The 25,000-nt window shown below is 40.1% G+C and overlaps 1 protein-coding gene across 11 annotated transcripts in view; it reads left to right on the top strand.

Annotated features, from left to right (window-relative positions):
* LOC133552033 (tripartite motif-containing protein 3-like) overlaps positions 1 to 24,169 on the top strand; it is a 62,649-nt gene extending 38,480 nt beyond the window's left edge. For 5 of the 11 annotated variants that reach the window (XM_061899311.1, XM_061899313.1, XM_061899314.1 and 2 more), the window contains 13 exons: positions 2,198 to 2,308; positions 2,371 to 2,522; positions 6,453 to 6,633; positions 6,710 to 6,811; positions 6,875 to 6,973; positions 7,041 to 7,193; positions 7,252 to 7,630; positions 13,969 to 14,072; positions 14,140 to 14,307; positions 14,384 to 14,591; positions 14,681 to 14,722; positions 21,010 to 21,150; positions 23,675 to 24,169. In XM_061899311.1, coding sequence (XP_061755295.1) covers positions 2,198 to 2,308; positions 2,371 to 2,522; positions 6,453 to 6,633; positions 6,710 to 6,811; positions 6,875 to 6,973; positions 7,041 to 7,193; positions 7,252 to 7,630; positions 13,969 to 14,072; positions 14,140 to 14,307; positions 14,384 to 14,591; positions 14,681 to 14,722; positions 21,010 to 21,150; positions 23,675 to 23,982 — 2,148 coding nt within the window. In that variant the 3' untranslated portion in view covers positions 23,983 to 24,169. Of the gene's footprint in view, positions 24 to 2,197; positions 2,309 to 2,353; positions 2,523 to 6,452; positions 6,634 to 6,709; positions 6,812 to 6,874; positions 6,974 to 7,040; positions 7,194 to 7,251; positions 7,631 to 13,968; positions 14,073 to 14,139; positions 14,308 to 14,383; positions 14,592 to 14,680; positions 14,723 to 20,577; positions 20,649 to 21,009; positions 21,151 to 23,674 lie in introns of those variants that run through there. The other 6 variants (XM_061899321.1, XM_061899316.1, XM_061899318.1 and 3 more) reach the window with 6 other exon arrangements.
* The last annotated feature ends 831 nt before the right edge of the window (positions 24,170 to 25,000 follow it).

Below are 25,000 nucleotides of genomic sequence, written 5' to 3'. Positions count from 1 at the left end.
AGGCCGCCCTGTGGGGATTTCTGGTATTGCACCATCAACAGCTTTTATCCTTCTGTCCATTTTCTACTGCTTCCAATTACTGTAATCCCTCCTTTAGCGTCTTTAATTAGACTTAGACAAACTTTACTGATCCACAAGAGAAATTGTTCCCCCCAAAAATCGCCAAAAGCGCACGTTCCCTATGAGGACAGAGAGAATTGCAGCTTAAATTTGCTTCCATGCTCCTTCATCGTCGTGCCGGCACGACATCCCCGCCGCTTTTTTCTCTAGTTCCGCGGGGGAATGTCCAACCACGATCCTCATAGAGCTGGTGAGGAGAGCAACAACAGCTCCTTTCTGCTCAACTCTTTACAGCCAAAGGAGAAAAAGTCCGAAAAGAATCAAAGAAAAGTAACAAAATAAGTCATCTTTTATACAAAATAAGTCATATTTTATTCATAAGTCATATTTTATATGATTTATATTTGTATTTCATATACGTCATATTTATACAAAATAAGTCATATTTTATACAAAATAGGTCATTTTATGCACAAGTCATATTTTATATTTAGATTTTATACATAAGTCATATTTATACAAAATAAGTCATATTTATACAAAATAAGTCATATTTAATACATAAGTCATATTTTATACAAAATGAGTCATATTTTATACAAAATAAGTCATATTTTATACATAAGTCATATTTTATTCATAAGTCATATTTTATATGATTTATATTTGTATTTCCTATATGTCATATTTATACAAAATAAGTCATATTTTATACAAAATAGGTCATTTTATACACAAGTCATATTTTATATTTAGATTTTATACATAAGTCATATTTATACAAAATAAGTCATATTTATACAAAATAAGTCATATTTAATACATAAGTCATATTTTATACAAAATGAGTCATATTTTATACAAAATAAGTCATATTTTATACATAAGTCATATTTTATTCATAAGTCATATTTTATACAAAATAAAAGATAAAGTGGTTTTTAAAAAAGCAAGAAAAGTTGAGAATAATAGCAAAAATAAATATTTTATGTAATAATAATAATAATAATAGGAAGTCAAAGGATCTACTTTGACATGCTGCCACTCTTTCAGGCGCATTCAAGAAGAAAAAAAGAAGAATAAAGTCCAGTAAATACATTTTCACGGAGTAGGAATTTTGCTTGTCATTCCCAATCCCCATTTAAGACATTTGTTTTTCTTTTTTAATGCATTTTAAGTCATCAAAATATGTTAAATAACAGCTGATGTATTAGCGATATTTTTATAATTTTTTTATTTATTATTATTATCATTATTAACTACTTTTAGCGACGCATTGATCACAGAGAGCGTACAAGCTTATGCTGCTATGTTGACATATTGAGCTGCTGCATCGCCTCCGAGTTGGTGAAAGTTAATTCTAGACTATAACTCATGCCTCTCACCTGAAAAGTAGAAGTTTGTGGACATAAACCCACAAGTTGGTCAACTTTGACATCCGATTTAGACACAAAAAAATGCAATTTTATTTCTTCATTTTTTTTAAACATTCCGGTGGGTTATGATGAATTCTTCATCCAAACCGGAAGATCTAAACATCCCATCAGTCAACAATTGATGCTTGCGACAAGGAATGAGGGGGGCGAAGATGAGGCCACCAGGGGCGCTGCTCCGTTGTCCGTCATACCGCATCGGGTGAGGCGTGGACGGAGGGGGGGGGTGGGGTACCTCAAAGAGTCGCTTGGCTCCTGATCTTAGCGATAACCCTGCCAGTCAGTCCAACAAAAGATGTTTATCCATGCAAAACAGTTTGATGAATTTGGAGCTTCTTTGCTGCACTGTCCTCGCTTAGCCCTTGCAGCCGGAAAACAAAATCCACATTAGAATGTTTGGGTTTAAGAAACCAAAAACTAATTTGAATGTTTACTCAAATTGTCCATTTCTGGTCTTCAAATGGATAACGAGTTTGTCTTGCAGGGCAGAAAGCTTCTCCTAGATGTTATCCAGTCTGTGATTTACTTTAGAAAAGCACATAAGTCTGAGTGCCCACAGCTCTGACCATTCCATCAATCACTTGTCATGATTCCCAATACGTCTTCCCCGTCCTCAGCTGAAACAATTTCCAGGCACATGATTCTCCTTTTGTTGTTAACTGCTGCAATCCTCGTCACTTAACCAACACTTGACCTCTGATCAGGTCCTGCAGCGAGACCCTGAGTGTTCCAGACCGGAGGCCTGCAGCGTGCTGGAGTCGCTCAGCGCGGCGGCGGCGGGGAAACCTCTCAGCTGTCCAAACCACGAAGGAAAGGTGGGCGTGGCACTTTGACCCACCTGGCCGTCACTGCCAAGCACCACTTTGTCTTCCTGCAGGTGATGGAGTTCTACTGCGAGTCCTGCGACACGGCCATGTGTGTGGACTGTACGGAGGGGGAACACCGCCAGCACGCCACCGTCCCTCTGCACCACGTGGTGGAGCAGCAGAAGGCGGCGCTCAGAACGCAGCTGGACGCCATTCACAGCAGGTGACCCCACTTCTTGGCCCCTTTCATTACAGGGCCAACGTGAGCATGTTGTGTCATGTCATGTTACGTCATGTCATGTTACGTCATGTCATGTTACGTCATGTCATGTTACGTCATGTCATGTTACGTCATGTCATGTTACGTCATGTCATGTTACGTCATGTCATGTCGTGTCATGTCATGTTACGCCATGTCATGTTACGCCATGTCATGTTACGCCATGTCATGTTGTGTCATGTCATGTTACGTCATGTCATGTTACGCCATGTCATGTTACGTCATGTCATGTCACGTCATGTCATGTTGTGTCATGTCATGTTACGCCATGTCATCTTACGCCATGTCATGTTGTGTCATGTCATGTTACGTCATGTCATGTTGTGTCATGTCATGTTACGTCATGTCATGTTGTGTCATGTCATGTTGTGTCATGTCATGTTACGCCATGTCATCTTACGCCATGTCATGTTGTGTCATGTCATGTTACGTCATGTCATGTTGTGTCATGTCATGTTACGTCATGTCATGTTACGTCATGTCATGTTGTGTCATGTCATGTTAAGCCATGTCATGTTGTGTCATGTCATGTTAAGCCATGTCATGTTGTGTCATGTCATGTTACGCCATGTCATGTTACGTCATGTCATGTTACGTCATGTCATTTTACGCCATGTCATGTTGTGTCATGTCATGTTACGCCATGTCATGTTGTGTCATGTCATGTTACGCCATGTCATCTTACGCCATGTCATGTTGTGTCATGTCATGTTACGTCATGTCATGTTGTGTCATGTCATGTTACGCCATGTCATGTTGTGTCATGTCATGTTACGCCATGTCATCTTACGCCATGTCATGTTGTGTCATGTCATGTTACGTCATGTCATGTTGTGTCATGTCATCTTACGCCATGTCATGTTACGCCATGTCATGTTACGTCATGTCATGTTACGTCATGTCATGTTACTTCATGTCATGTTGTGTCATGTCATGTTACGCCATGTCATGTTACGCCATGTCATGTTACGCCATGTCATGTCACGTCATGTCATGTTGTGCCATGTCATGTTACTTCATGTCATGTCACGTCATGTCATGTCACATCATGTCATGTTACGTCATGTCATGTTACGTCATGTCATGTTACGCCATGTCATGTTACGCCATGTCATGTTACGCCATGTCATGTTACGCCATGTCATGTTACGTCATGTCATGTTACGTCATGTCATGTTACTTCATGTCATGTTGTGTCATGTCATGTTACGCCATGTCATCTTACGCCATGTCATGTTACGCCATGTCATGTTACGCCATGTCATGTTACGTCATGTCATGTTACGTCATGTCATGTTACTTCATGTCATGTTGTGTCATGTCATGTTACGCCATGTCATCTTACGCCATGTCATGTTACGCCATGTCATGTTGTGTCATGTCATGTTACGCCATGTCATGTTACGTCATGTCATGTTACGTCATGTCATGTTACTTCATGTCATGTTGTGTCATGTCATGTTACGCCATGTCATCTTACGCCATGTCATGTTACGCCATGTCATGTTGTGTCATGTCATGTTACGCCATGTCATGTTGTGTCATGTCATCTAACGCCATGTCATGTTACGCAATGTCATGTTGTGTCATGTTACGCCATGTCATGTTACGCCATGTCATGTTGTGTCATGTCATGTAACGCCATGTCATGTTACGCAATTTCATGTTGTGTCATGTTACGCCATGTCATGTTACGCCATGTCATGTTGTGTCATGTCATGTAACGCCATGTCATGTTACGCCATGTCATGTTGTGTCATGTCATGTAACGCCATGTCATGTTACGCAATGTCATGTTGTGTCATGTTACGCCATGTCATGTTGTGTCATGTCACGTTATGCCATGTCATGTTGTGTCATGTCATGTTGTGTCATGTCATGTTACGTCATGTCATGTTACGTCATGTCATGTTACGTCATGTCATGTCGTGTCATGTCATGTTACGCCATGTCATGTTACGCCACGTCATGTTACGCCATGTCATGTTACGCCATGTCATGTTGTGTCATGTCATGTTACGTCATGTCATGTTACGCCATGTCATGTTACGTCATGTCATGTCACGTCATGTCATGTTGTGTCATGTCATGTTACGCCATGTCATCTTACGCCATGTCATGTTGTGTCATGTCATGTTACGTCATGTCATGTTGTGTCATGTCATGTTACGTCATGTCATGTTACGTCATGTCATGTTGTGTCATGTCATGTTAAGCCATGTCATGTTGTGTCATGTCATGTTAAGCCATGTCATGTTGTGTCATGTCATGTTACGCCATGTCATGTTACGTCATGTCATGTTACGTCATGTCATTTTACGCCATGTCATGTTGTGTCATGTCATGTTACGCCATGTCATGTTGTGTCATGTCATGTTACGCCATGTCATCTTACGCCATGTCATGTTGTGTCATGTCATGTTACGTCATGTCATGTTGTGTCATGTCATGTTACGCCATGTCATGTTGTGTCATGTCATGTTACGCCATGTCATCTTACGCCATGTCATGTTGTGTCATGTCATGTTACGTCATGTCATGTTGTGTCATGTCATCTTACGCCATGTCATGTTACGCCATGTCATGTTACGTCATGTCATGTTACGTCATGTCATGTTACTTCATGTCATGTTGTGTCATGTCATGTTACGCCATGTCATGTTACGCCATGTCATGTCACGTCATGTCATGTTGTGCCATGTCATGTTACTTCATGTCATGTCACGTCATGTCATGTCACATCATGTCATGTTACGTCATGTCATGTTACGTCATGTCATGTTACGCCATGTCATGTTACGCCATGTCATGTTACGCCATGTCATGTTACGCCATGTCATGTTACGTCATGTCATGTTACGTCATGTCATGTTACTTCATGTCATGTTGTGTCATGTCATGTTACGCCATGTCATCTTACGCCATGTCATGTTACGCCATGTCATGTTACGCCATGTCATGTTACGTCATGTCATGTTACGCCATGTCATGTTACGCCATGTCATGTTACGCCATGTCATGTTACGCCATGTCATGTTACGCCATGTCATTTTACGTCATGTCATGTTACGTCATGTCATGTTACTTCATGTCATGTTGTGTCATGTCATGTTACGCCATGTCATCTTACGCCATGTCATGTTACGCCATGTCATGTTACGCCATGTCATGTTACGTCATGTCATGTTACGTCATGTCATGTTACGTCATGTCATGTTACTTCATGTCATGTTGTGTCATGTCATGTTACGCCATGTCATCTTACGCCATGTCATGTTACGCCATGTCATGTTGTGTCATGTTACGCCATGTCATGTTACGCCATGTCATGTTGTGTCATGTCATGTAACGCCATGTCATGTTACGCAATTTCATGTTGTGTCATGTTACGCCATGTCATGTTACGCCATGTCATGTTGTGTCATGTCATGTAACGCCATGTCATGTTACGCCATGTCATGTTGTGTCATGTCATGTAACGCCATGTCATGTTACGCAATGTCATGTTGTGTCATGTTACGCCATGTCATGTTGTGTCATGTCACGTTATGCCATGTCATGTTGTGTCATGTCATGTTACGCCATGTCATGTCACGTCATGTCATGTAACGCCATGTCATGTTACGCAATGTCATGTTGTGTCATGTTACGCCATGTCATGTTGTGTCATGTCACGTTATGCCATGTCATGTTGTGTCATGTCATGTTACGCCATGTCATGTCACGTCATGTCCTGATGCGTCTTCTCACGTTGCGTAATGTCGTGTTAGCGCATGTCATCTGGCGTCATGTCCTGTTTCCGCAACTTCCTGTCCCATCATGCGAGTCGGCGAAGGTTCGGTTTTCAAGGCGAGCGTGCTGTTCTTCCATCAGGCTGCCTCAGCTCACGGCCGCCATCGAGCTGGTGAGCGAGATCTCCCGCCTGCTGGCGGAGAGGAAGAAGGAGGCGGTGGCGGACATAACAAGCACCTTCGAGGAGCTGCAGCGAGCCTTGGACCAGCGCAAGACCAGCCTCATCACAGACCTGGAGAACATCTGCAGCGCCAAGCAGAAGGTCGCTAGTCCCTTGGACCAGGTCCACCTCCTTGAGTACTGCCCGCTCTCCTTTCTGAAGCGGCTGGTTTTTGCAGGTTCTGCAGGCCCAGCTGGCCTCCCTCCTGCAGGCCAGAGACCACATCCAGAGCAGCTGCAGCTTCACGGAGCAGGCTCTCAACCACGGGACCGCCACTGAGGTAGGACCAGCGGCTGTCCGTGTCCCAGAACTTCAGTCCAATGCGGTGTGGGGTTGTCTTCAGGTTCTGTTGGTTCAGAAGCAAATGAGCGAGCGCGTGACAGCGCTGGCGAGACACGACTTCCCGGAGCGACCGCATCAGAACGAACATCTGGACTGTCAGGTAGTCAGCGTCCAAAGTCTGCTGGATCTTTTCATGGCCGCTGGAAGGACTTTTCTCCTGTCTACAGGTGGAGACTGAAGGTCTGCGGCGCTCCATCCAGAATCTCGGCGTCCTCCTCACCACCGCGGCGGTGGCTCACACCTCCGTCGCCACGGGGGAGGGTCTACGCCACGCCGCCACCGGGCAGCACCACAGCATCACCGTGACCACCAAAGACAAAGTAGGACACCACTTTCCGTTGTTTGGGTCGTCTAGGTGACGCCGCTGCTTCCCTGTAGGACGGAGAACTGGTGAGGACGGGGAACGCCCTTTTAAAAGCCCACATCGTGTCCACGGACGGCGTCCGTGTGGCCGAGCCGGACGTGACGGACAACAAGAACGGGACGTACGAGGTGGGCTACACGCTGCGCTCCGAGGGCGAGTACTCCTTCGCCCTGGCGCTCTACGGGCAGCCCGTACGCGGGAGCCCCTTCCGTCTGCGCGTGGTCAAGTCCTGCGACCTCCCGACCTCGCCCGACCACCTCAAGCGACGCGTCAAGTCTCCCGCCGGCACCGGGGGCCACATCAGGCAGAAGGCGGTGCGGCGGCCCTCCAGCATGTACAGCACCACCAAGAAGAAGGACAACCCCATCGAGGACGAGCTCATCTACAGAGTGGGTGAGGCCGGGGTCAAGGGTCACGGGTCGCCGTCTTTTAGCCTCTCATCACCTGTTGGAAGACCGGGGTCAAGGGTCAGGGGTCGCCGTCTTTTAGCCTCTCATCACCTGTTGGAAGACCGGGGTCAAGGGTCACGGGTCGCCGTCTTTTAGCCTCTCATCACCTGTTGGAAGACCGGGGTCAAGGGTCACGGGTCACCGTCTTTTAGCCTCTCATCACCTGTTGGAAGACCGGGGTCAAGGGTCACGGGTCTTTTAGCCTCTCATCACCTGTTGGAAGACCGGGGTCAAGGGTCAGGGGTCACCGTCTTTTAGCCTCTCATCACCTGTTGGAAGACCAGGGTCAAGGGTCACGGGTCGCCGTCTTTTAGCCTCTCATCACCTGTTGGAAGACCGGGGTCAAGGGTCAGGGGTCGCCGTCTTTTAGCATCTCATCACCTGTTGGAAGACCAGGGTCAAGGGTCAGGGGTCGCCGTCTTTTAGCGTCTCATCACCTGTTGGAAGACCGGGGTCAAGGGTCACGGGTCGCCGTCTTTTAGCCTCTCATCACCTGTTGGAAGACCGGGGTCAAGGGTCACGGGTCGCCGTCTTTTAGCCTCTCATCACCTGTTGGAAGACCGGGGTCAAGGGTCACGGGTCGCCGTCTTTTAGCCTCTCATCACCTGTTGGAAGACCGGGGTCAAGGGTCAGGGGTCGCCGTCTTTTAGCATCTCATCACCTGTTGGAAGACCAGGGTCAAGGGTCAGGGGTCGCCGTCTTTTAGCGTCTCATCACCTGTTGGAAGACCGGGGTCAAGGGTCACGGGTCGCCGTCTTTTAGCCTCTCATCACCTGTTGGAAGACCGGGGTCAAGGGTCACGGGTCGCCGTCTTTTAGCCTCTCATCACCTGTTGGAAGACCGGGGTCAAGGGTCACGGGTCGCCGTCTTTTAGCCTCTCATCACCTGTTGGAAGACCGGGGTCAAGGGTCAGGGGTCGCCGTCTTTTAGCCTCTCATCACCTGTTGGAAGACCGGGGTCAAGGGTCAGGGGTCGCCGTCTTTTAGCCTCTCATCACCTGTTGGAAGACCGGGGTCAAGGGTCAGGGGTCGCCGTCTTTTATTCTCTCATCACCTGTTGGAAGACCGGGGTCAAGGGTCAGGGGTCGCCGTCTTTTAGCCTCTCATCACCTGTTGGAAGACCGGGGTCAAGGGTCAGGGGTCGCCGTCTTTTAGCCTCTCATCACCTGTTGGAAGACCGGGGTCAAGGGTCACGGGTCGCCGTCTTTCAGCGTCTCATCACCTGTTGGAAGACAGGGGTCAAGGGTCAGAGGTCGCCGTCTTTTAGCCTCTCATCACCTGTTGGAAGACCGGGGTCAAGGGTCAGGGGTCGCCGTCTTTTAGCGTGTCATCACCTGTTGGAAGACCGGGGTCAAGGGTCATGGGCCGACATAATGTCATGTTGCATCCTGTCATGTTGCGTCTTATGTCATGTTGCGTCCTGTCAGGATGCATCAGGTCATGATGGTTCCTCATGTTGTGTTTTATGTCATGTTGTGTCATGTCATGTTGCGTCATGTCATGTGGAGTCATGTCAAGATGAGTCATGTCAAGATGAGTCATGTCAAGATGAGTCATGTCAAGATGAGTCATGTCATGTTGAGTCATGTCAAGATGAGTCATGTCAAGATGAGTCATGTCAAGATGAGTCATGTCAAGATGAGTCATGTCATGTTGAGTCATGTCAAGATGAGTCATGTAAAGATGAGTCATGTCAAGATGAGTCATGTCAAGATGAGTCATGTCAAGATGAGTCATGTCAAGATGAGTCATGTCAAGATGAGTCATGTCATGTTGAGTCATGTCAAGATGAGTCATGTCAAGATGAGTCATGTCAAGATGAGTCATGTCAAGATGAGTCATGTCATGTTGAGTCATGTCAAGATGAGTCATGTCAAGATGAGTCATGTCAAGATGAGTCATGTCATGTTGAGTCATGTCAAGATGAGTCATGTCAAGATGAGTCATGTCAAGATGAGTCATGTCAAGATGAGTCATGTCAAGCTGAGTCATGTCATGTTGAGTCATGTCAAGATGAGTCATGTCAAGATGAGTCATGTCAAGCTGAGTCATGTCATGTTGAGTCATGTCAAGATGAGTCATGTCAAGATGAGTCATGTCATGTTGAGTCATGTCAAGATGAGTCATGTCAAGATGAGTCATGTCAAGATGAGTCATGTCAAGATGAGTCATGTCAAGATGAGTCATGTCATGTTGAGTCATGTCAAGATGAGTCATGTCAAGATGAGTCATGTCAAGATGAGTCATGTCAAGATGAGTCATGTCATGTTGAGTCATGTCAAGATGAGTCATGTCAAGATGAGTCATGTCAAGATGAGTCATGTCAAGATGAGTCATGTCAAGATGAGTCATGTCAAGATGAGTCATGTCATGTTGAGTCATGTCAAGATGAGTCATGTCAAGATGAGTCATGTCATGTTGAGTCATGTCAAGATGAGTCATGTCAAGATGAGTCATGTCAAGATGAGTCATGTCAAGATGAGTCATGTCAAGATGAGTCATGTCATGTTGAGTCATGTCAAGATGAGTCATGTCAAGATGAGTCATGTCAAGATGAGTCATGTCAAGATGAGTCATGTCAAGATGAGTCATGTCAAGATGAGTCATGTCAAGATGAGTCATGTCATGTTGAGTCATGTCAAGATGAGTCATGTCAAGATGAGTCATGTCAAGATGAGTCATGTCAAGATGAGTCATGTCAAGATGAGTCATGTCATGTTGAGTCATGTCAAGATGAGTCATGTCAAGATGAGTCATGTCAAGATGAGTCATGTCATGTTGAGTCATGTCAAGATGAGTCATGTCATGTTGAGTCATGTCAAGATGAGTCATGTCAAGATGAGTCATGTCAAGATGAGTCATGTCAAGATGAGTCATGTCAAGATGAGTCATGTCAAGATGAGTCATGTCATGTTGAGTCATGTCAAGATGAGTCATGTCATGTTGAGTCATGTCAAGATGAGTCATGTCAAGATGAGTCATGTCAAGATGAGTCATGTCAAGATGAGTCATGTCAAGATGAGTCATGTCAAGATGAGTCATGTCAAGATGAGTCATGTCATGTTGAGTCATGTCAAGATGAGTCATGTCAAGATGAGTCATGTCAAGATGAGTCATGTCAAGATGAGTCATGTCAAGATGAGTCATGTCAAGATGAGTCATGTCAAGATGAGTCATGTCATGTTGAGTCATGTCAAGATGAGTCATGTCATGTTGAGTCATGTCAAGATGAGTCATGTCAAGATGAGTCATGTCAAGATGAGTCATGTCATGTTGAGTCATGTCAAGATGAGTCATGTCATGTTGAGTCATGTCAAGATGAGTCATGTCAAGATGAGTCATGTCAAGATGAGTCATGTCAAGATGAGTCATGTCAAGATGAGTCATGTCAAGATGAGTCATGTCAAGATGAGTCATGTCAAGATGAGTCATGTCATGTTGAGTCATGTCAAGATGAGTCATGTCATGTTGAGTCATGTCAAGATGAGTCATGTCAAGATGAGTCATGTCAAGATGAGTCATGTCATGTTGAGTCATGTCAAGATGAGTCATGTCATGTTGAGTCATGTCAAGATGAGTCATGTCAAGATGAGTCATGTCAAGATGAGTCATGTCAAGATGAGTCATGTCAAGATGAGTCATGTCATGTTGAGTCATGTCAAGATGAGTCATGTCAAGATGAGTCATGTCAAGATGAGTCATGTCAAGATGAGTCATGTCAAGATGAGTCATGTCAAGATGAGTCATGTCAAGATGAGTCATGTCATGTTGAGTCATGTCAAGATGAGTCATGTCAAGATGAGTCATGTCAAGATGAGTCATGTCAAGATGAGTCATGTCATGTTGAGTCATGTCAAGATGAGTCATGTCAAGATGAGTCATGTCATGTTGAGTCATGTCATGTTGAGTCATGTCAAGATGAGTCATGTCATGTTGAGTCATGTCAAGATGAGTCATGTCAAGATGAGTCATGTCAAGATGAGTCATGTCAAGATGAGTCATGTCATGTTGAGTCATGTCAAGATGAGTCATGTCAAGATGAGTCATGTCAAGATGAGTCATGTCAAGATGAGTCATGTCAAGATGAGTCATGTCATGTTGAGTCATGTCAAGATGAGTCATGTCAAGATGAGTCATGTCAAGATGAGTCATGTCAAGATGAGTCATGTCATGTTGAGTCATGTCAAGATGAGTCATGTCAAGATGAGTCATGTCATGTTGAGTCATGTCATGTTGAGTCATGTCAAGATGAGTCATGTCATGTTGAGTCATGTCAAGATGAGTCATGTCAAGATGAGTCATGTCAAGCTGAGTCATGTCATGTTGAGTCATGTCAAGATGAGTCATGTCAAGATGAGTCATGTCATGTTGAGTCATGTCAAGATGAGTCATGTCAAGATGAGTCATGTCAAGATGAGTCATGTCAAGATGAGTCATGTCAAGATGAGTCATGTCAAGATGAGTCATGTCATGTTGAGTCATGTCAAGATGAGTCATGTCAAGATGAGTCATGTCAAGATGAGTCATGTCAAGATGAGTCATGTCAAGATGAGTCATGTCAAGATGAGTCATGTCAAGATGAGTCATGTCATGTTGAGTCATGTCATGTTGAGTCATGTCAAGATGAGTCATGTCAAGATGAGTCATGTCATGTTGAGTCATGTCAAGATGAGTCATGTCAAGATGAGTCATGTCAAGATGAGTCATGTCATGTTGAGTCATGTCAAGATGAGTCATGTCAAGATGAGTCATTTCATGTTGAGTCATGTCAAGATGAGTCATGTCAAGATGAGTCATGTCAAGATGAGTCATGTCATGTTGAGTCATGTCAAGATGAGTCATGTCAAGATGAGTCATGTCAAGATGAGTCATGTCAAGATGAGTCATGTCAAGATGAGTCATGTCATGTTGAGTCATGTCAAGATGAGTCATGTCAAGATGAGTCATGTCAAGATGAGTCATGTCAAGATGAGTCATGTCATGTTGAGTCATGTCAAGATGAGTCATGTCAAGATGAGTCATGTCATGTTGAGTCATGTCATGTTGAGTCATGTCAAGATGAGTCATGTCATGTTGAGTCATGTCAAGATGAGTCATGTCAAGATGAGTCATGTCAAGCTGAGTCATGTCATGTTGAGTCATGTCAAGATGAGTCATGTCAAGATGAGTCATGTCATGTTGAGTCATGTCAAGATGAGTCATGTCAAGATGAGTCATGTCAAGATGAGTCATGTCAAGATGAGTCATGTCAAGATGAGTCATGTCAAGATGAGTCATGTCAAGATGAGTCATGTCATGTTGAGTCATGTCAAGATGAGTCATGTCAAGATGAGTCATGTCAAGATGAGTCATGTCAAGATGAGTCATGTCAAGATGAGTCATGTCAAGATGAGTCATGTCAAGATGAGTCATGTCAAGATGAGTCATGTCAAGATGAGTCATGTCAAGATGAGTCATGTCAAGATGAGTCATGTCAAGATGAGTCATGTCATGTTGAGTCATGTCAAGATGAGTCATGTCAAGATGAGTCATGTCAAGATGAGTCATGTCAAGATGAGTCATGTCAAGATGAGTCATGTCATGTTGAGTCATGTCAAGATGAGTCATGTCAAGATGAGTCATGTCAAGATGAGTCATGTCAAGATGAGTCATGTCATGTTGAGTCATGTCAAGATGAGTCATGTCAAGATGAGTCATGTCAAGATGAGTCATGTCAAGATGAGTCATGTCAGATGACGTCATGTCAAGATGAGTCATGTCAAGATGAGTCATGTCATGTTGAGTCATGTCAAGATGAGTCATGTCAAGATGAGTCATGTCAAGATGAGTCATGTCAAGATGAGTCATGTCAAGATGAGTCATGTCAAGATGAGTCATGTCAAGATGAGTCATGTCAAGATGAGTCATGTCAAGATGAGTCATGTCAAGATGAGTCATGTCATGTTGAGTCATGTCATGTTGAGTCATGTCAAGATGAGTCATGTCAAGATGAGTCATGTCAAGATGAGTCATGTCAAGATGAGTCATGTCAAGATGAGTCATGTCAAGATGAGTCATGTCAAGATGAGTCATGTGTTTTCTCATGTTGCGTCACGTCTTTTATTTTATGTCGTGGATGAGTTAAAAAGAAAAAAAACAAAAGTTTCAGTCTCAGACTGGGCCCTAGTGGAGGGGTTCAGGACTGAGGCCAAGAAAAATAAACTCGATTGCCAAGAGAACACTTAAACATGTTACATAGAATCCACAATACTTGCAATGTGGAACCATGTGGTCATGTGACCAGGGTCCCGGGGCCGAGAGAGGGGAGAGTTCAGCAACCTCCAGGGCATCTCGGCGTCCGGCGGCGGCCGAGTGGTGGTGGCCGACAGCAACAACCAGTGCATACAGGTGAGCGCCTCCGCTCTCGCACCTTTTCAGCGGGCTTCATCCTCATCACCGCGGCAACCGCCCCCAGGTCTTCTCCAACGACGGCCAGTTCAAGATGCGCTTCGGCGTGCGCGGCCGGTCGCCGGGGCAACTGCAGCGGCCCACGGGCGTGACCGTGGACCCCAACGGCGACATCGTGGTGGCCGACTACGACAACCGCTGGGTCAGCATCTTCTCCTCCGACGGCAAGTTCAAGGTGAGCACATCCGCTCAACGCCACCGCGGGTCCGTCGCCTTCGCCGTCGCCGACGTGATGCGCCGTCCTCCCGCAGAACAAGATCGGGGCGGGGCGCCTGATGGGTCCGAAGGGCGTGGCGGTGGACAAGAACGGTCACATCATCACGGTGGACAACAAGGCCTGCTGCGTCTTCATCTTCCAGTCCAACGGCAAGCTGCTCAGCAAGTTCGGAGGGCGGGGCGTCACGGACAGACACTTTGCAGGTGAGAAACACACCTGGCCTCTGCGGGGACACTTTGCAGGTGAGAAACACACCTGGCCTCTGCACTCTTGTCACTTCCACCTTCTCTTATTTGCTTTTTCTTTGTCCTTCCGCCGGGGTGGGCCTCAGACAAACTGGGCCCAAGCCTAAATAAGTCTGGCTCGGTTTTCAGTAAGTACTCCCACTTCCTGTCCGCACTTCCTGATCACTCTGCTTCCCGTCAGCACTTCCTCTCCTCCTGATCACGTGATCAGCGTGTCACTTCCTGCTGACTGCCGATCACATGATCAAACCTGACTAACCTTTTCACGCAATTGATCCTGCATGACGCCAAAAACCCCGCGTTTGGGGGCGGAGTCGGCCAAAGAAACCGCCAGGCGATGTCATCGAAAGATGCAGCTTTTAATAATAAGATTAAAAAAAGATGCAGCTTTTAATAATAAGATTAAAAATCGGACATGAAAGAAGGATAAAGTTTGATGAATAAAAGTAAAAATTGTTTTTTAGTAATAAGTATAATTAAATAATTTGACAAGAGACATAATAGTTAGAAAGATGAAGGTTTTAATATTAAGATTTAATATTTTGAAAAAAAAAGAAGTAAAATGGGAAATAATTTAAGACGGATAAAGTTTGATGAATACAAATCATTTTATTTTAGTAATAGGTGTAATGAACTAATTTGACAAGAGACATAATAGTTAGAAAGATGCAGGTTTTAATATTAAGTTTCAATATTTAGCCCCAAAAAATGGAGTAAAATGGGAAATAAATATCATTACAGAAAGATAAAGTTTGATAATAAAAACTAAAATGTTATCTTTGTAATTAGTATAATTAAATCATTTTACAAGAGACATAATAGTTAGAAAGATCCAGGTTTTAATATTAAGATTTAATATTTTGCAATTTTTTTGGAGTAAAATGGGAAATAAAAGTTAATTAGAGAAGAATAAAGTTTGATGATTAAAAGGAAAACCATATTTTTGTAATAAGTGTAATTAAATAATTTTACAAGAGACGTAATGGTTAAAAATATTCAGGTTTTGATATTAAAATTTAATATTTTGAAAAGAAAAATGGAGTAAAATGTTAAAAGTTAATTTGAAAAAGATCAAGTTTAATGAATACAAATTCTTGTATTTTTTGATAGGTTTAATTAAATAATCTTACAAGAGACATAATAGTTAGAAAGATTCAGGTTTGAATATTAAGTTTCAATAATCAGCCCCCCAAAAATGGAGTAAAATGGGAAATAAAAGGTCATTAGAGAAGGATAAAGTTTGATGAATAAAAATAATATATATATATATATATATATATATATATATATATATATATATATATATATACATATATATATATATATATATATATATATATATATATATATATATATATATATATATAAACATTTTTTATTTCTTTATTTATTTTTTGATGCGTAATAAAATAATTTTCCTAGAGACATAATAGTCAGAAAGATTCAGGTTTTAATATTAACATTCAATATTTTGCAAAAAACAAAATGGAGTAAAATCTGAAATAAAAATTCGTTTGAGAAGGATAAAGTTTGATGAATAAAACGAATAATTTTAGTAAGAGGTGTAATTAAATCATTTTACTAAAGACTTAATAGTTAGAAATATGCAGGTTTTAATATTAAGATTTAATATTTTGAAAAAAAAAAATGGAGTAAAATGGGAAGTAAAAGTTAATATGAGACGGATAAATGTTGATGAGAAAAAATAATTTTAATTTTGTAATAGCTGTAATTAAATCATTTTACCAAATACATAATAGTTAGAAAGATGCAGGTTTTAATATTAACATTCAATAGTTTGCAACCAAAAAAAGGAGTAAAATGATTAATAAAAGTTCATTCGAGAAGGATATAAGTTTGATGAATAAAAAAAAGATTTTTTTTTTGTAATAGGTGTAATCTAAAAAATGTATAGGAGACATAATTTTAAAACCTGCATCTTTGTAACTATTAAGATTTAATATTTTGCACAAAAATAATGGAGAAAAATCAGAAATAAAAGGATAAGGATAAAGTTTGATGAACAAAAACAAAAACAATTTTATTTTTGTAATGGTTGTAATTAAACAATTTTACAAGAGATATAATAGTTACAAAGATGCAGTTTTTAATATTAACATTTAATATTTTGCAAAAAAAAATTGAGTAAAATGGGAAATTAAAGTTCATTCGAGAAGGATAAAGTTTGATGAATAAAAAGATTTATATTTTTGTAATAGATGTAATTAGATAATGTTACCACAGACATAATAGTTAGAAAGATTGAGGTTTTAATATCAAAATTCAATACCCCCCCCCCTCCCCAAAAATGGAGTAAAATTGGAAATAAAAGTTAGTTTCAGAAGGATAAAGTTTTAAGAATATAAATAAAAAATTTATTTTTGTAATAGGTGTACTTAAAAAAAATATTACAAGAGACATAATAGTTAGAAATATGCAGGTTTTAATATTAAGATTTAATATTTTGAAAAAAAATGGAGTAAAACGGGAAATAAAAGTTAATATGAGACGGCTAAATGTTGATGAATAAAAATAATTTTATTTTTGTAATAGGTGTAATTAAATAATTTTACAAGACACACAATAGTTAGAAAGATGCAGGTTTTAATAAGTTTCAAAATTTTGCAAACTAGAAATGGCGTAAAATCGGAATTAAAAGATCATTAGAGAAGGATAAAGTTTGATGAATAAAAATAAAAAAAATTTTTTTGTAACAGTTGTAATCAAATCATTTTAAAAGAGACATAATAGTTAGAAAGATTCAGGTTTTGTTATTAAGTTTTAATATTTATCCCCCCCAAAAATGGAGTAAAATGGGGAATAAAAGGTCATCAGAGAAGGCTAAAGTTTGATGATTAAAAAGACACATTTTATTTTTGTAATAAGTATAATTAAATAATTTGACAAGAGACGTATTAGTTAGAAAAATGCAGGTTTTAATATTAAGATTTAATATTTTGAACAAAAAATGTAGTAAAATGGGAAATAAAAGTTAATTTGAGAAGGATAATGTTTGATGAATACGAAGACGAATTTTATTTGAGTTCTAGCTGTAATGAAATAATATTACAAAAATACATACATTGTGCTAGAATAAAGTTCAAATTGAATGAGAAAAAAGGTTGAAATACACTAAATTAAATCATTTTATAAGAAAAGTTGTAATAGTTATTTCTAGTCAGATAAATCAAGTTGAAAGCGTAATCCCTTGCTTGTTATTTCCATGGCAGACGGACGGGATCACATTTGCACCGATACTGTACCCAGTATTACAAATTAAAAAATAAGATGATTATGATAACTGCTGTCTTGTTTTGTTGTCACATTTCTGAGTTTTACTTGCAAGTACTACAAGTTGCAAGTCCAAGACGTTAGATGGCAGTAGTGTATAGTTTGCAGTGTGGGGTGTTGTGGTTTTTGCCGCGCCCTAAAAAGTGGTAATGCTGTAAGTATCGTACTTATTACACTCCATCGGTTTGATTGTAACGTGCATCTTGGTTTTCCTTAACAGATTTGGAGGTGTATTGCCATGTAAATTCACTAATGCTAATCCTAGCATTTCAATTGCAAAGCCAACGCCTATTAGCCTCAAGCAAGCACAGTTTTGTCAAATTGGAGCGTTACTTTACGTACGATGAAGTGTTTGTCTCATTTGCTTTGTTGCTGTTAGAAATTGCAACATCATTTACATAGTCTTTCAATTTGGACTGCTAGACGTCATGAGGTGTTTTGATTTCAGCACAACATCTACCTATATGACCCACCCCAAACAACCTTCCCTAGTCATGGCGCCGAAAAAATAAAAATAAAAAATGCAACCAATACAAAAAGTGAATTGATTGACTACAACACTTTAAACAATAGTCATGCGACATTATGGAGTTCCTCTCAGCCAATCACAGTGCTCCGTTAGCTAGCTAATTGTCACGCTACATGTTCTAGAATATTCTCCATGGCGGCGCTCCTCGCGGCCAATCAGAGTGCTCCGTTAGCTAGCTAGCTAATTTTTTGTTTTTGTTGTTTTTTTGTTTGTTTTTAATAAAAAAATACTCTTTTTCACAAAACATGTAGAGGAAAGTAAACCAAAGCAAATACAAATTGAATATAAAATTAATAATAGATAATAATAACAAAAAAATGGGATAAGATACAAAATTCAAACAGACAAATAAAAGGCTAATCTAATTCACTTAAAATTTCTGCAATAATAAAATCCATTTAAGGGTTTTTGTATGTTTTATCATTTTTCCAAGATTTAATTTAATTAAGTTATTAAGCCAATTAGAAAATGTGGCTTTTACTTTCATGATTCGACATTTATGTAGTAAAAAAAAATTGGCTTGGCGCACAATAATGTTGACAAACAATAGCTAGCGAGCTAATAGAATGTCCTAGAACATTCTCCATGACAGCGCTCCTCTTGGCCAATCAGAGCGCTCTGTTAGCGAGCTCGCTAATAGTCATGCTACATGTTCTAGGCCAGGGGTCACCAACGCGGTCGCCCGTAAGGACCAGATGAGTCGCCCGCTGGCCTGTTCTAAAAATAGCTCAAATAGCAGCACTTACCAGTGAGCTGCCTCTATTTTTTAAATTGTATTTATTTACTAGCAAGCTGGTCTCGCTTTGCTCGACCTTTTTTAATTCTAAGAGAGACAAAACTCATAGAATTTGAAAATCCAAGAAAATATTTTAAAGACTTGGTCTTCGCTTGTTTAAATAAATTCATTTATTTTTTTTACTTTGCTTCTTATAACTTTCAGAAAGACAATTTTAGAGAAAAAATACACCCTTAAAAATGATTTTAGGATTTTTAAAAACATATACCTTTTTACCTTTTAAATTATTTCCTCTTCTTTCCTGACAATTTAAATCAATGTTCAAGTAAATTTATTTTTTTTAATTGTAAAGAATAATAAATACATTTTAATTAAATTCTTCATATTAGCTTCTGTTTTTTTGACAAAGAATATTTTTGAAATATTTCTTTATTCTTATTATGATTAAAAATCGAAAAAAATAATCTGGCAAATCTAGAAAATCTGTAGAATCAAATTTAAATCTTATTTTAAAGTCTTTTGAATTTCTTTTGAAATTTTTGTTCTGGAAAATCTAGAAGAAATAATGATTTGTCTTTGTTAGAAATATAGCTTGGTCCAATTTGTTATATATTCTAACAAAGTGCAGATTGGATTTTAACCTATTTAAAACATGTCAGCAAAATTCTAAAGTTAATCTTAATCTGGAAAAATGACTAATGATGTTCTATAAATTCTTTTTTTAATTTTTTCAAAAAGATTCAAATTAGCTAGTTCTCTTCTTTTTTCGGATGAATTTTGAATTTTAAAGAGTTGAAATTGAAGATAAACTATGTTTCAAAATGTAATTTTCATTTTTTTCCTGTTTTCTCCTCCTTTAAACCGTTCAATTAAGTCTTTTTTTCATCATTTATTCTCTACAAAAAACCTTCCGTAAAAGGAAAAAAAATGCACGACGGAATGACAGAAAGAAATACCCATTTTTTATATATATACATTTATTTATTAAAGGTAAATAGAGCAAATTGTCTATTTCTGGCCATTTATTGAAATGTGTATCAAACTGGTGGCCCTTGGCATGAATCAGTAGTTCTTGCTTTCAAAAAGGTTGCTGACCCCTGATGTAAACAAACTAAGGTGAGTTCAAGGACCGCCAAAATGAGTAGGACAAAACGGCTCTCGCCAAATACTCGAATCAATGAAGCATGTTTAATAAAAACAGTGTACTTTATAAAAAGGTTTTTGTCATGTTTGTCCTCCTACAAAAAACATATTAAGAGAAAAAATATATTTTTTATATATTTTTTTCCCTCGTCTGTTTCCATTTTTCGTACGTTCTTGAACATTCTCCATAAACAGCGTTCCTCTCAGCCAATCAGAGCGCTCCGTGTCTAATTGTCAGCTGAGTGTTCTGGAACATTCTATCTTCTCTCACTTGCTGCCTGCAGGTCCGCACTTTGTCGCCGTCAACAGCAAGAACGACATCATAGTGACGGACTTCCACAACCACTCAGTGAAGGTGAGGACGAGACTTCTCTGTCACCAAGTCCGCCCTTTAGACTTCTCTCTATTTATTCGCTCGGAGACAGGTTTGCTACAAAATCATTTAAAAAGTATCCAAGCGGCCGAAATACAATATATCGCTTTATCATTGTCCTCATAAACCTTGCTATTATTAACCAAACCTGTACTTTTTTGTTTTCTCCGTGAAATAAAAATACATTTCAAATACGCTAGCATTCAGGCTAATAAACATGCTAGCATTCAGGCTAATAAACATGCTAGCATTCAGGTTAACATGTGGGCGGGGCGAGTGTGTAAGCAATGTGATGATAGTGTTGGTAAAAATACTACAAAAATAGTTATGTTCATGTTCCAAGGTGTACAGCGCCGACGGAGAGTTCCTGTTCAAGTTCGGCTCTCACGGCGAAGGAAACGGACAATTCAACGCCCCCACGGGAGTGGCGGTGGACGCCAACGGAAACATCATCGTGGCCGACTGGGGAAACAGCAGAATACAAGTACTGTCACACTGAAGTACTACCAAGTACTGCAATACTACCAAGTACTGCAATAATACCAAGTACTGCAATATTACCAAGTACTGTCACACTGCAATACTACCAAGTACTGCAATACTACGAAGTACATTCACACCGCAATACTACCAAGTACTGCAATATTACCAAGTATTGCAGTACTACCAATTACTGCAATACTACCACTAGCTTTTGATTTGCTTTCATGTACTGCATATATTTATCAGTATGATGAAGTACAGGACTTGTTAGTACATTGCTAGTTACTCAGCACTGGTGATGTATACTGTATATATATCTGCTACTTAGTGTGTACATTACTTCCATGTACTGGCTAAACTATGCAGTATTATGACTATAGGCAGTAGTTTGGAACAGTACACTTACAGTGTAGTTCCTGGGTAAATGAACTATTAAACTACATTTCTGTAGTTGAATAGTAATTGATCTACTATATGGTATAGTTTACTGCATTGTAGTAGTTTATTAGTATGTAGATATGTTTAGCTATTGATGAATAAACTACATTGTAGGCTTTGGATTGTACTCACATTTTTGACCAAATTAGGAAGCAGTACTATTTAGCAAAACTAGTAAAGTCATCCCTCCTTTAGCGATACATTCTTTGCTAAGTATGAATTTTACATTTTGGATATATTGTCATAGTTTGAGCAGAAACAACTTATTCCATTGAGGGCCACTCGCTGACAAATGAAAGTATGCAGGGGCCAATTTGATGGTTTTTATTTTCAAAGTCGTCACAATATAAATGTTTTCATCAAAAATGTTGAACAATAAACAAAATATGTCAAATGTTTCAGGAAAACCAAATTGGGGGGTGAACATCCCAGTAAACAAAGTAAAGACTCCATGATTTCTTAAAGAACATCATCCCTAGGGACAAGTGTCTCCAATATTGTCCACAATGGTCTCCATCTAAAGACCGCTGTGTGCTTTTGAACGCTTGAGAAACACTGACATAAGGAAGCAGTTTGATAAGAGGATTCAATAATGGTCTCCAACTCCCTGCTTTCTTAACAAACATCATCCTTAGGGACAAGTGTCTCCAATATTGTCCACACCCGTCTCCATCTAAAGATTCTTAAAGAACATCATCCCTAGGGACAAGTGTCTCCAATATTTTCCACAATGGTCTCCATCTAAAGATTCTTAAAGAACATCATCCTTAGGGACAAGTGTCTCCAATATTGTCCACACCTGTCTCCATCTAAAGATTCTTAAAGAACATCATCCCTAGGGACAAGTGTCTCCAATATTTTCCACACCTGTCTCCATCTAAAGATTCTTAAAGAACATCATCCTTAGGGACAAGTGTCTCCAATATTGTCCACACCTGTCCCCATCTAAAGATTCTTAAAGAACATCATCCTTAGGGACAAGTGTCTCCAATATTGTCCACACCTGTCTCCATCTAAAGATTCTTAAAGAACATCATCCTTAGGGACAAGTGTCTCCAATATTGTCCACACCTGTCTCCATCTAAAGATTCTTAAAGAACATCATCCTTAGGGACAAGTGTCTCCAATATTGTCCACACCTGTCCCCATCTAAAGATTCTTAAAGAACATCATCCTTAGGGACAAGTGTCTCCAATATTGTCCACACCTGTCTCCATCTAAAGATTCTTAAAGAACATCATCCCTAGGGACAAGTGTCTCCAATATTTTCCACAATGGTCTCCATCTAAAGATTCTTAAAGAACATCATCCTTAGGGACAAGTGTCTCCAATATTGTCCACACCTGTCTCCATCTAAAGATTCTTAAAGAACATCATCCTTAGGGACAAGTGTCTCCAATATTGTCCACACCTGTCTCCATCTAAAGATTCTTAAAGAACATCATCCTTAGGGACAAGTGTCTCCAATATTGTCCACACCTGTCTCCATCTAAAGATTCTTAAAGAACAACATCCCTAGGGACAAGTGTCTCCAATATTTTCCACAATGGTCTCCATCTAAAGATTCTTAAAGAACATCATCCTTAGGGACAAGTGTCTCCAATATTGTCCACACCTGTCCCCATCTAAAGATTCTTAAAGAACATCATCCTTAGGGACAAGTGTCTCCAATATTGTCCACACCTGTCTCCATCTAAAGACCATGCTCTTCAACGCACGGCGGGAAGCAAGGGTAAATGAAGTCAAACAAAGTACTCGCTTCACTGAGGGAGAAATCTGAAGGACGCCTGTGCCAGCGCTGGTGTGACTTTTTGTCCAGGAAGTAAGCAGTGTTGCCTAAAACATTAATAAAAGACAGTTATTCGGTAAATAAACTAACTGTCAGAAATCCTCTGCATGTAAAATATCAAAATGGCCTCCGTATGCTTTGATTTTGAAGTATGGATGTTGTTGATCAATGGCTTTGGCTTTGCATAGTAGTGCAAACTGTATTTAGTGACAGTGGTTTTCTGAAGTGTTCCTGAGCCCATGTGGTGATATCCTTTAGAGATGATTGTCAGTTTAACTGAGGTGTGTTTGTGTGTCAGGTGTTCGACAGCACAGGTTCCTTCCTGTCTTACATCAACACCTCTGCAGACCCTCTGTACGGCCCCCAAGGTCTGGCCCTCACCTCGGACGGCAACGTGGCCGTGGCCGACTCCGGCAACCACTGCTTCAAGGTGTACCGATACCTGCAGTAGCCACGCCCCCCCACCAGGACATCTTTCATCCTCTCCTTTCCTGTCTTCGCTCCTCCATCTTGGCCAACTTGTGGAATGACATTGTTTGCCAAACAGATAAGCCCCGCCCCCTCCTGTCTGAATGTTGTCAAATATTCTATATAAGTTTACTTTGAAATAGTAATATATATATTATATATCAATGTGAATATTTATCATTTAATGGTGCTTCTTCAGGAAGTCAACAGCAGCTAATGACGCCAAACATGTGTTTTTTGGTCTCGCCACCATTTCGAGTGGGAGGAGCTTGTGTAGCCAAAACATGACCTTGTCTGCTTTAATATTAAAGTCTTCAACTCTTAAGTGGAGTTTCTTTACACAGCACACTTATTTAGCTGTTGCCATTGAAACACAGGAACTAATTATATTGGAAAAATAATTAAGGAGCTGATAATTAAAACTTATATATATTTTACGTCCTTGTTAGTCAGTCGATGCTAATGTTTGCATGAAAAACATGTTAACTGTGAGCATTCCATGATTTAGCATTTGTTGCCAAGTTCTATGGCTAAGGTGTAAAATTAGAAATTAACTAAAAAATAAGTTAGCACGCTAATGTTAGCATAAAAAAGGGTAATGTGTGCTGTACCAAATTATGTGACTAAGTGTAAAAATAGCTCAAAAGAGTTAGCATGTTAACATGAACTTACTAACATTAGCATGTCAACATACTAATGGTGGCATCTTAACAACATACTAACATTAGCATGTTAACAACACACTAATGTTAACATGTTAATATACTAAAGTTAACAACATACTAACATTAGCATGTTAACATACCAAAGTTTGCATGTTAACAACATAACGTTAGCATGTTAACTACATACTAGAAGTATGTTAACATACTAAAGTTAGCATGTTAATAACACACCAACATTAGCATGTTAAAAACATTAACGTTGGCATGTTGTTAACATAACATTAGCATGTTAACATACTAACGTTAGCATGTTAACTACATACTAACATTAGCATGTTAACTACATACTAACATTAGCATGTTAACATACTAAAGTTTGCATGTTGTTCACATACTAACGTTAGCATGTTAACTACATATTAACATTAGCATGTTAACATACTAAAGTTAGCATGTTAACAACACACCAATGTTAGCTTGTTAAAAACTAA

Source organism: Nerophis ophidion, linkage group LG04, assembly GCF_033978795.1.
Source record: "Nerophis ophidion isolate RoL-2023_Sa linkage group LG04, RoL_Noph_v1.0, whole genome shotgun sequence".
Lineage (NCBI taxonomy): Eukaryota > Metazoa > Chordata > Actinopteri > Syngnathiformes > Syngnathidae > Nerophis > Nerophis ophidion.
The sequence above is the reverse complement of the archived record's forward strand: the minus strand, read 5'-3'. Positions and strand labels throughout refer to the sequence as shown.